Genomic DNA, 13063 nt, shown 5'->3' on the forward strand with positions numbered 1-13063 from the left:
AGTTGGGTCTTGGGGTCAGAAAGTCTAAAAAAAAAACACATTTTCACATTTATTTATTTATCACACATGATACATTTGCACATATACAGTGAAATTATTTTTTTCACATATCCCAGCTAAGCTGGGGTCAGAGTGCAGGGTCAGCCATGATACGGCACCCCTGGAGCAGATAGGGTCAAGGGCCTTGCTCAAGGGCCCAACAGTGGCATCTTGGCAGTGCTGGGGCTTGAACCCCCAACCTTCGAGCAGTAACCCAGAGCCTTAACTGCTGAGCCACCACCGCTGAGCCACCACTGCCCCACCACCGCTGAGCCACCACTGCCGAGGCACCACTGCCCCCTGTTTGGGAGGGTTTCAAGAAAAAAAGCCTCTGCTCTCATCCATCAACAAACTCAAGTGTCTTTACTGGAACTTCAAATGCGACCGGGTTCTATGGTCAGATGAAACAAAAAAAAATTGCTTTTTGGTAGCAAACACCAGAGATGGGTTTGGCGCACACAGCGATGAAGAAGTACCCAATGCCCATGATTAAATGTGGTGCTGGATCTTTAATGTTCTGGGGTCCTGGACATCTTGTTCGGATACATGGCATCACGGACTCTATCAAATACCACAATGATCCAAAACAAACATCAAAATCAACACAAAAATGCTTCACTGACAACAAAATCAAGGTTCTGCCATGGCCATCCTATTCCCCTGACCTGAACCCCATAGAAAATTTGTGGGGTGAACTGAAGAGGAGAATATTTTGAGATTCTGTATGGAGGAATGGTCTCAGATCCCTTGCCAGGTGTTCTCCAACCTCATTAGGTATTATAGGAGAAGACTCAGAGCTGTTATCTTGACAAAGGGAGGTTGCAAAAAGTACAGAATAAAAGGGTGGCAATAATTATGGCCAATGCATTTTGGAGAAAAATATTTATTTAATAATGAGATATTTTCCTTATTTCAATTGTTTTACTTAAATTAATGATAGAATTTTGCGAATTTTTAGAATGAAAGATCAAAAGGATAAACAATGCAGATTTTTTTTCACAGTGTTCTTTGCTCATATTTACCAAGGTTGTCAAAATTTTTGGTCACAACTGTATATTATCCAAACGGAAGACCGTTTGCAGTTGCCAAGCAACGTAACAACTTGGCACAGATTTAAATTAATGTGTGATCACAGCAAAACAATGACTTTAGAACTTTCAAATGTTTCAAATGTGGTTGATCCAATCAGATGGAAATGATTAGTTTACCTGGAGGAGTTCTGCTATGAGATGAACACTTCCTCTCCTCTTCCTCGTCTGAGAAGCTGCTGTCTTCACCCAGGTGGAACCCATCATCTGCCGCAAAGCTCTCTAACAGACGGCTGACTGCTCGACCTTTAGACTGAACCACAGACACAGCAGAGAGAGTGAATCACTTGAAGAATCTCTTCTCTACATTCTTACATCTCCAGACTGAACATCAGAGAGTGAGAACATTACCTTTACATGAAGATACATCTTACTCAGCAAGAGGAATAGACAAGTGCTAAATGTATCAAACATTGTGAATGTGTTGGTGTGCACGTACCTCTCTCAGTCTGGTTCTCCGGGTGCTGCTGTTATCATCGCTATCTGGAGACTGAGCCCCTGTCGACCAGTAACTTCTCCTCTACAGAATCAAAAAGAAAACATAAAAGATTAGCTGCAAACAACCTGAGTATCTGATTTTAAGTTCAGTCTTGAAACTCTACAAGGCCCAAGGTGATGGGTCCTTTGAATCTATTAGTCAATCAACTTGGGTATGCTGTCTTTGTCTAACATTTAAATTGCTCAATTCTTTGCAGGTAAGCCGGTTTCACTGCAGTGTGCTACGATTTTTTTCTCTCTGAAACCCTCCTCCTCCCCCATGTCTAGATCTGCTTCATGGAGATTATACTTATTGTGTACATACATATTGACCCCATTTCCCCTTGGTATTCAGATGTGTTTCAGGTGATCCGATCACATGTGGTCAGCGTTGTATACAAGTCAAAACGGGGTCTAAAACGTTTTGTGATCGGATGACAAAAACCACATACAAATGTGCTCAAAAACGCATCTGTCCACATCGCATTTGAGGTGTAAACGCTAATCTGTCCTGTATGCGTCCCGGCAGCAGTAAAGCACCACCCCTCACCTGTCAATCAACTGCTGTGCTAAAACAAGAGTATAAACATTGCCGATTACAAGCGACCTTAAAAGGAAATAACCGTCTGATCAGAAAATTTTAAAAAGCGAATATATACACAATCATGAGAGCTAAACGGATCTTCTTTAGTGTGTCTGATATAAACACAGATGACAAGCACAAACACCTGAAGCTCCTTTAATACAGGTAATCCACTAAAATAACGGATAATTCTGCTTGACATGTTGCATTTGTGCTTTGAATAAATTTCAACCGTATCTGGGAGAAACAGCGTGTTGTTTTTTCACGCTAACTTTATTGTGCTTGTCATTGTTGCATTGTACTTATATTTAAAGTACCTGCATTTAATTACATCTGTAGTTACACTGTTAACCTTCCTAATCTTGCTAACCCTAAACCTAACCCTACCCTAACCCTACTTCTAAACCTACCGTATCTCAACCTCAGTAGCAGCAAATGTTAATTAAATATATATATATATATATATATATATATATATATATATATATATATATATATATATACATATATATATTGCAGAACAATATGTAGTTACACAATAAGTATTGTATTGTATGTGTTTTAATGCTAGTACATAGTAGTTAAAGACACCTAATACTAAGTGGGACCAATTCAATAAACTAAGTGTAAAAAAAATTATTAATGAGACTAATGAGATAATGAGAATTAATGAGATAAGAAACACCCAATAATGAATTTTGGGACTGCACTTAACTTGAGGAGTGCTATTGGTTTGTAAGTGTCTGTTAATGGAGTTGCTGTCCATGCTCGTCACTCACATTGCTTACCGTGGCTCTCAGCATGGAGGTCTTCCGAGTAGCTCTCTTTAACCGCTCACTGGTGCTGCTGGGGAAAGAGAGGAGGCCGCCACTCTTTCTGTAATGACCCGGCCTGCCTGTGATCCCAGACCAGCGTTTGTCCTGCAGTCTGGGCCGGCCTGGTCGTCTTCTGACACATGGGGATTTGGAGACCGTTATGGGGAGGGGTCGACAAGAAGCCCGCTGCTTCACCTTCACGTCCCCTTCTGTTACAGAGTGAAGCTGGGACCCTGAGCACGAAAAGAGAAAAGGATTGGAGAAAGAAAATGGGCACATGGGCAAATATACTAAACAAGTGCAGGATTTCAATCCAACAACCAGGATTTTAAGATGCGTTCGATGCATGTGTACTATGACTGTTTTGACCCTCAAAGATGCAAACTGTTCACGTGTCTAGAAAAACAGGATGTCCACGTGTATTGTTCTGAAGACTAAATGTTTCATGCACTGTGCGCAAGACATAACGGCATGCAGAAAACCGAGGTATACTTTGGTCTTTATTCAATAACCACCTGCAATCTAGTTGAAGTGTGCAATGTGCGTTCAAGTTTTGGTTGTCTTTGCACCGTTACCTGATTTGTATAATTCCTAGTGGGCACAATTAATTCTTAGAGAATCCCACCCAGAGATTTGGAGAGTTATTTCCAGCTCTGTCCTTTATAAAGGGCTTTACCGTAAAGTTCCTGCCGTTCCCGCTTAATCTTTGCCTTCTGATTGGCTTCCAGTTTGACGATGGAGAAAGGAGAGGGGCCTGTGGCAGACAAGCTGAATGATAAATCCCTGAATGCTGGAGCTTTGATGTCTTGGCTTTCCTCACTTCCATAACTGCCTTCCTCTTCATCTTCCTCTGTATCATGAAAATGACATTTCAATGGGACAGTTCACATCTGATAACAATATATTTAAATATTCAAACATAACATTCTGGATTCAAAATAAAGAGATGGTTGTAGTAAAACAACATCTTGAAGTCATTTGTAAATCTCTCCCAACACAAACATTTGTCCTCCATATGAAATAATGAGTTATTGGGTTGTTTTTGACAAGTATTCTGCCTCTGAGTTTTATAAGTGAGTATGCAGTGAGAGATAGTGGCCACGTACACACTGCAGCTAAATACAGTTGTCACTCTGAAGAACTTGTCATCAGAATTGTCAATGTTTACAATGGCTCAAATACACTACCTGGCCAAAAAAAAAGTTGCCGTTTGGATTTAAGGCAGTGTTATGATCTGGGGTTGCTTCAATTGGTCAGGTCTAGGCTCAGCAACACTATGCGGCAATAAAATGAAGTCAGCTGTTTACCTGAATGTACTGAATGACCAGTTTATCCTTTCAATGGATTTTTTTCTTCCCTGACTGCACGGGCATATTCCAGGATGACAATGCTAAAATTTATTAGGCTCAAATTGTGAAAGAGTGGTTCAGGGAGCATGAGGAATCATTTTCACACATGAATTGGCCACCACAGGGTCCTGACCTTAACCCCACTGAAAGTCTTTGGGATGTGCTGGAGAAGGACTTTACAGGAGTAGTTCGACTCTCCCATCATCAATACAAGATCTCGGCCAAAAATTTAATGCAACTCTGGACGGAAATAAATGATGTGACGTTGCATAAGGTTGTGGAAACAATGCCATGAGGCAGCTAAATATTAGAATATGCAACTTTTTTTATTTTTTTTTGGACAGGCAGTGTATTTGAATGACATTTAATTTTGTGGCATTTACTACTGCCCTACAAAGGCAAAGCGCAGCAACTTTGCAAAACCTGAAACTAAGAAAAATGCTTTCAAAATTACTTTTAGTCTGCATTTTGTAGTTACTCCAATGAACTGATAATCTGCCATTTTACTCGTGATTTGTGTGAAAGTGAATAAAAGTCGTTATTGTAGCAGCTCTATGGGGTTTTTTCACCTGGAAACTGCCGCAATATGTACAACGGAAAAATTATTTTGCAAAAATGTAGGTATACTAACCAGGTTGCATGTCGGTCTCAATTTTGACAAAATGTATAGATACTGCGATTAGCTTTTGCACTGCAGAATATCAAGTTAAAACTATATTTTCAAAACTGTGAATTCCACTTTGTTGATCTGTCGTTGAAATAATTTTGCAGATGTTTTTTGCTGTAGTAGTACCATTTTGCAGTACCATTTAAGGTATATACTGTATTATTTTCAGTATGTGTTTTTTCCCATGCTGGTCTATTAATGTGGTATTTATTTTAGATAAACCCTCCTCTTAAAATATGTAAAACTAAAACTAAATCTAAAATATGTCAGTCTTTGTTCCTGTTTAACCCATTATACTCTGGTGCATTTTTGGGCTGTCACCCACAATTTTTTACACTCAAATTTAAATGCTCACCATTCACACATACTGTGGACTAATTGCAAAAAAATTTATCTCATTTTTCAGAGAACCCCCCGAAAAAAAATAAAAAATAAACTCCAATTATTCATAAATAATATTGTATGTGTATAATCTTATGATAAACAGAATTTTCTTTTTTTTTCGGTAACTTTGTAAACGTAATTCTGGTTCTGTTTACTCTACCTCACTTTGAAAAGTCTCATTTTATTCCACTAGATGGCATCAAGCACTAGAAAAAATATTTTATTCTCTATCACATTCCATCACAATATGCAGATCTAAAATGTAGGTGGCGCTCTAACGAATTTTAGCCCTCAAATATGTCTCAACCATGGACATTCAGTCTAATTTTCAGTTCATGCACCACCCCCATTTTTCAAAGAAAATCTCGGCCCCTGAGTGGACTAGAAGCTCAGTCTAGGTGTCATTAGAAAGCTGAGATCCTCCGATGATATACATTTTATCATCAATAGTCAAAAAACAAATTTTTCTGATTATTTGTTTAGCATGCTTTTCCTGCTGGATGGCATATTTTGTTCTGGACATCTAAGATATAACATTGGATTATTCAACCTTTTTCCCACTGCAACCAACTTTTTTTCCAATTTCAATAAAAAAATAAAAATAATCATTTTCAATGTAACAGTTACATTTTCTCATGGTTTGGTTTAAATTTTTCAAAGAGCCATTTTCTCCCACATTCATTGCAATAAGGAAAACAGATATGATCAGTTCTGTTGTCACAGTCAAAGTCACTGTCAATTTATAATTCCATGAGTGTTCAACATCACACTCACCTGAGATACTATGTTCCAAAACAAGAGAGATATATCCACTATTAATTCCAAAATTGTTCCAGTGAGAAGTCAAAGATTTGTTCACCCTCTTTAGTGTTTTGCGGTGAAGTAACGCATATCACTAAATAGCATTTGTGTGGAGGCATCTCACCACCATTATTGCAGGATTATTTTTTTCTGTTATGACTGTTTCATGACAAGCAAATATCTCTGTTAAGCTATTCAAATGAGTTTGACAGATTTGCGCTGATGAGTGACTCTTAGGTGAGACTGAGAGCACGCATTCTTGATTGACAGACCGCACGTGTGCACACATACTGTTTCTATGAACGCGCCCGCTGACGGACCACCGCTTTCATTAAACATCAGCTGTGCTCAGATATTCTTTGTTGCTTATTTCATTCGTTTCACCATTTTGCAATTTATTTCCCTCTCGAACTGTGCTTCAGCCATTCAGAGAGCTACCGTAAACCCTCTAATAAAGGAACACTTCAACTGAATTCATGTACATTTGGTAAGCTACTGATAAATATATTTTTATGATGAAATCATAACACGGGCCACAAAAGATGGCTTGAGGGCCATATGCGGCCCACGTGCCGCGTGTTGTGTAGCGCTGCTAGCACATGCAACGCTATGTAAAGAGACCTTGTCCAAAAAGAACGATTCGTAGCATTTATGGATTATTGTGATTGGACAGCTAATAATTAACATCAGAGAAATGCAGCCTCTGACTTACGGTCGATTCGACAATAGAGGTCAATTTTGCCCCAAACATTGGAAATGTACAGTTCAATCCTTCTAGTTGGTAATTTGTATTCATGACAGAAAAGATCTCGCAACCCAGCAGACAATGATCCATGACCCAAAAGTGGACCCAGTGGTTGAGAAACCCCAGCCTAAGGTAAAAGCAGATATAAAGTTTTTGGCTACTTGGGGCTCACAGCAGCAGTTTTCAGAGCATAAAAGAGAAGTTTGTATTTGATGACTTTCAGAAATCATATTTCACTTTGTGATTCTTTTGAAAATATTTCGAAATGTGGTATTAGGGCAACAAAATAAAGTGTACAGTCACATTCCTGAGAATGAGAGCTTTTATTTGATTTCTGACTTGTCCATGTAGGTGCTATGTGAAAGACTTTACTTCCAGGGGGCACTCATTTGTGACACTACATTTTTTTATTATTTTGTTATATTATGTACCATAAATGCAGAAGTGATGGTTATCTCTGAAAATTTTAAATTCTAAGCTAACAAATGATACCTTATATGCCTGACTTATGTATATGGAAACTTTAACGTTTTATATGCAAACTTTTTTCGTGATATAGTGCAACCGGCGGGTCCATAGAGTTTAAGGGTTAAGTGAATGGTTTTTAGCCCAAATGAAATACACCATGTAACCAGATTTTATGCCAATAGAGCGAAACAGTCTGGCCATAAATATTCTATATTGATTTTTTTAACAATAACTTAAACCTTTCAAGAGAGACCAACCATGAGCTCTGAGATTGGTAATCGATGGTATATGCTTCTGTTGAAGCATCAGTCTGCGTTATTTCAATTGAAGAACTACACTATCCATGATCTTGAAGGGAAACAATTCACCAATCAGAGAATCGTGGCAAACAAAGCTCATCAAAAGAGCTCTGCAGTGACCACAATGACACACTGTGAATGACACAATCAAGTCGCTCTCCCTACACTCTCAAACACTGCAATAAACTTAAAATATTATGCTTATAATCAACAACTTTAAATCAATAGTTTTAGATTTTTCCATCAATTTCCAATGATGTCATTCACAATGATTAATGGGAGTGTAGTTCATTCCCTCATAAAAGATGCTAGGTACACAGTCTTGTACCTTCTTGTACCTTGAATTTCAAATACTATTTTGCTTCAAGTCAAAATTTGTAATGTTGTGATTCACCTTGGAGCTGGTTGGTTTGGTTTATGGCGTAAAACTCTTTTGTGAAGAATTTTGTGAAATCCATATGGAAAAAATGAATGGGAAAAGTATTCCAGAAGCAAGATGGCTGAAAAACTGGGCGGGCACTGTTTCGCTCTTTAGTCAAAAGTCTGGCTACACGAAAATAACTAACGTAACACACACCTTTTCTTGCTTGAAAATGAACAACTCCTCTCACTACCATTAGGGGCACACATGTTCATTTGGAATTTTTGAGAACGACTGCACTTGTGTGTTTGAGAGAGAGAGCAAGAGTGTTGAATAACTATGGTGCATTACAAACATCAAAAAAGCTTTTCATATTTTCATTCGCCATTGGCACTCACCTTGCTCAGAGGACTCGCTCTCTGGGGGGGACGTCTCCCCATCCTCATTCACTTCCTGTCCCCTGCCCTGCAAACATGCTGCTGTTCCAGAACTTTTCTTCCTGCTTCGTTTGATGGATGCAGGCTCGTGTCTCTTCCAGCATTCCTGAGCCCCACTGTCCCCACTGGTGCCTGGATAAGAAAGTCAGACACAATCATTTGCATTCTACATCAGGGGCTGGTGTGTCACAAGGATGTAGAGTAAAATCGCAAGGGTTTGCAAAAGTGATGCTCCATCATATTACCAAAAATCTTTAACTTTTACTGCGAAGTCAACAAATTACTAGGGATGTATCAGATGTTGATATCTTTGGCCGTCGCATCTTGTCTCACGGCACGGTTGTTGCGTCATTAAGACTTAAAAATAATTTCACTCTTAAAAATGGTTTGTCTAGTTAGCATGGGCAGTTAGCCCCTGCTGGTAGATGCTTTAGTTACACCAGGGTTGGATTGGGAGACCAAGAAATTCAGGATTTATCATAGATATCTATTATTAATTATATTATTATTATTATTGATCTGTATGAGTTTCATCAACTACGTTGTGCATAAATAGAACCGATCGGTCAGTGTGTCATGACACACTGATTAAATTTGACGAGTCGACAATTCACAAAAATTGTTACAAAACACAACCTAATTTACCCTCTGGATTTTCTCTCGGCTGCTTATCTTTATACAAGAGCTGAAGGCTTTTAAGTTATTTAGAATGCATTTTTGCATTTGTCCGCACTGTTTTTCAATTGTTTTCCTATGTAAACCTGCTTTTCTTTAACCATTGTGTGGCATTTCCCTGTTTTTTCAGCGTCTTGTGCAGGAGCGTCTCATTTTTTATATGCCAACTTGACAAGTTATATATCAAGTTAAAAAGAACTTCAACTGTTAAAAATGCATCTTTCTGTTATAGCTTAAAGTGTATTTCATTCATTTATTTTTATCTTGGAAGAAAGAAAAGTTGTATGAATAGTGTTCTAAGAATTATATAGATTATGTTTATGTATGTAATTTGTTGAAGGTCTTAAAACACATCTCAAAACACTTGCATTCTGCTCTTTTTGTGGTGCTGTGCTTAGCTTATTTTAGTGCAAGGATGCAAAAATATTGTCTTTCTTCAAATCCAACATCTTTAAATGATGACAAAGCTAGGCATGTGAAACATTGGGAAATGATGCATTATGAGGACTGTTTTTTTTATTTTTTATTTTTATTAAATATTGTACAATAATAATATAAAATGTTAAAGGATTTATTTGTTTAATTGACTATTTTTATTTAATTTATTTTTAAATCATAACATTCATCGGCTTGCTAGCGGCCCACCAGAAAAACTTCAGCCCCTCTCGATGGCCAATCCGACCCTGAGCTACACCATTATGGGGGCAACTACCCTTGAGATGAATAGGAATGCTAATAGACCTCTTTTCTTTATCTAATGTGCAGAGGTGTGTAGTAACGCACTACATTTACTCCACTACATTTACTTGAGTAACTCTTTGGAAAAAATTTTAACTTTTATGAGTATGTTTTATGGTGGGTACTTTTCAGTCTTACTCAAGTAAATGTCTGATGAAAAAAATGTACTTTTACTTTGTTACAATGGGTAGTGTTCCAGTCATTACATTACTGGTTATAATTTAATAAGTGTTAATAAATGCGTAATTTATTGAGATTTTTGAATGGGACTCTTACGACAGCGGAACTTCACAACTGCACGCTGTCACTCGAGTCGAGTTCAACACTACAGCAGCAAGCACACAAACAAACATTTCTTCAATCCAAGACAAGGATATATTTCAAGATTAAAACTGCAGCTCCATGATGAGGTAAGTTTTAGAGATTGTGAAATGTGGGCTCTGTGTCATGTCTCATTCATTTTCAGCGTGAATCTGTAACTGTGAGCTCTTATGTCCGCAGTTTCTAAGTTTACATTTTTATATCAGTGCTGCAACATATCAGTGACTACTGTATAAATCCTTGTAAACATCCACGATAAGTGCAAATGTTATGCCCTGCCGATAGCGATTGTGAGCATTTCTGCACGTGCAAGGTTGGCACGTACACAGCGTTTGACAGATGTGGGCGGCTTTGATTTATGAACAACAATCTTCCAAACACAGAGATAAGGTGCAATTTACCCTTAGTGTACAGAACCGATTATCTAAATTCTTTCGACACTGAAAATGCTGGAGCGTTACTGAACTAAAATCACGCAGGACGTAAAAAGCTGTGAAATGACACAGAAGGCATGAATAAAGCATGATCTTGCTTCAGTGTATAATTAAACATTATATATAACTTGGGACTGTGTGACATTGTTCATGTTTTTTACCGTAATAATTACTAGAAAAAGGTTTCCAAACTTCTAACTGACAGATTCGTCCAAATCTGAGAAGCATCCTTAAAGTGATAGTTCAGCCTTAAATTAATATTAAATCATCATTTCCCTGCCCTCATCTTCTTACAACCCAGTGAAACTTTCTGTATTCTGTGTAACCCAAAAGATGTTAGACAGAATGTTAGGGAGTGACAGTCTCAGTCACCATTACCTTTCAAAATATTGAGTGGGGAAAAAAAACATGCAGTTTAAGTAAATGATGATTAACATTAGCATTCTGTCTAACAACTCCTTATCCTTATTCTCGCATGATTTACTCACCCTCATGACATCCCAGATGTGTGTGGGTTTTTTTTTTCTTCAGCTGAACACAAATATTTTTAGAAGAATATCTAAGCTCTGCTGGTTCATAGAATACAAGTGAATGGTGAATGAAACTTTGACGCTCAGAAAGCACATAAAGGCAGCATTAAAGGAATTCAAATGACACTGGTTCAATCTATGTCTTCAGAAGGATATGATAAGTGTGGGAAAGAAACAGATCAATATTTAAATCATTTTTTACTAATAAATCTCCACTTTCATATACTTCTTGTGTATGGTGATTCAATTCGTTGTGCATATCACCACCTACTGGGCAGGGAGGAGAATTAATAGTGAAAAAAAGGACTGTATATATTATAAAGTTATATATATTTATCTGTTTCTCACCCACACCTATCATAATGCTTCTGAAAATCACTGGAGTCATATGAATTACTTTTATGCTGCCTCTATGTGCTTTTTGGAGCTTCAAAGTTCAAACCATTCACGTGCATTGTATGGACCAACAGAGCTGAGATATTCTTCTAAATATCTTCATTTGTGTTCTGCAGAAGAAAGAAAGTCATACACATCTGAGATGGAATGAGGGTGAGAAAATGAGAGCATTTACATTTTTTGGTGAACTTTCCCTTTAATTTGATGCATGGAAGAAAGAAGTCATGGGTTTGGAACAACATGATGGTGAATGATGACAATTTCCATTATTAACAATAAAATTCATAATAGTTTTATTATTATTAATAATAATAATAATAATAATTCTGTAATGCATGTTAAATGTGTATCATGTACTTGAAAATAGGAGAGTAAAAATCCATTATGTTATATGTGAAAGTAACTAGTTACTACTTGAGTATTTTTTTTATTGGGTACTTTCTTACTCTTGCTCGAGTAATTTTTAACATTATTACTTTTACTTCTAATTTAGTAATTTTTTTTTTTTTTTTTACTTGAGTAAAGTTTTTGGCTACTCTACCCACCTCTGCTAGTGTGTAGAAGCCTTCAAGGCTTTTGCACGCCAGAGGAGTCACGATAATCCAAAACATATCACCCACAAATGGCCTATGACATTAAAAGTGAGGTGAATGATCACCATTATCATATTCACACCTTTACAATAGGTAGCGCTAATTGACAAGAAATTTTACCCCGGTACGGTAGGAGGCGCAAAGCACCTTGCAGCTGGTCTGCCCTTCACCTATCACGGATGAGAAGAACTACTTTGTGGTGGTGGGGGCATGGTCAGGCGCCGGTTTGTGAATGGAGAGCAAGTTCGGGAGATGAGAGCGGTAAGGATTGTCACCTGTGGGAAATCATCTCTGACAGCTGTTTTGTGTAACAGTGAGAGTTGTGGGGAGATAAAGGAGCAGCCAGAGCCACGGTGGAGGGAGAGAGAGGAGCTAGAGTCCCAAGACGATGCTGTCTGTGTTAAAGAGGAAAATTGCTTTTGTGTTTATTATTGAGCGTCTGAGTGTTTTTGTGTTGGTGTGTGCACTGGAAAGCGACCTATAATAAATGACGCTAAAGAGTGTGAGCTGGTTCCCGCTTCCTTCGTTTTCCTTGGGACTGACCTGAGACCTGTCACATACTTATTTCCAAAATAACCATGAAACTGCAATACGGAAGACAAGCAAGTGATTTCTCTACAGAGCAGATCGAAAAAAGAAAAAGGATTCTCTACAAACTGCAGCAGCGATGATGATATTGAGTTTGCTCAACGAGAAAGAAAAAATTCTAGACACTTTCACAAACTATTTCAGTTTACCTGCTGGAGTTGACTGACAGTATATCATGTGTACAAAGTTTGAGGGGTGATTAGAAAGAATCAAGTGTAAAAAATAATATTAACTGTTAAAAATGTTATCTGATTATATGCCACTGCCACGCATAC

The 13063-nt window shown here is 37.8% G+C and overlaps 1 protein-coding gene across 1 annotated transcript in view; it reads right to left on the bottom strand.

The window, feature by feature from the left end:
- LOC127452142 (BAH and coiled-coil domain-containing protein 1) overlaps nt 1-13063 on the bottom strand; it is a 164665-nt gene that overhangs the window by 15392 nt on the left and 136210 nt on the right. The window contains exons 16-20 of the mRNA XM_051717370.1: nt 8475-8645; nt 3679-3852; nt 2976-3235; nt 1567-1647; nt 1248-1380 (exon numbers count right to left, since the gene is read on the bottom strand). Coding sequence (XP_051573330.1) covers nt 1248-1380; nt 1567-1647; nt 2976-3235; nt 3679-3852; nt 8475-8645 — 819 coding nt within the window. The remainder of the gene's footprint in view (nt 1-1247; nt 1381-1566; nt 1648-2975; nt 3236-3678; nt 3853-8474; nt 8646-13063) is intronic.

This window comes from Myxocyprinus asiaticus, chromosome 14, assembly GCF_019703515.2.
Source record: "Myxocyprinus asiaticus isolate MX2 ecotype Aquarium Trade chromosome 14, UBuf_Myxa_2, whole genome shotgun sequence".
Taxonomy (NCBI): domain Eukaryota; kingdom Metazoa; phylum Chordata; class Actinopteri; order Cypriniformes; family Catostomidae; genus Myxocyprinus; species Myxocyprinus asiaticus.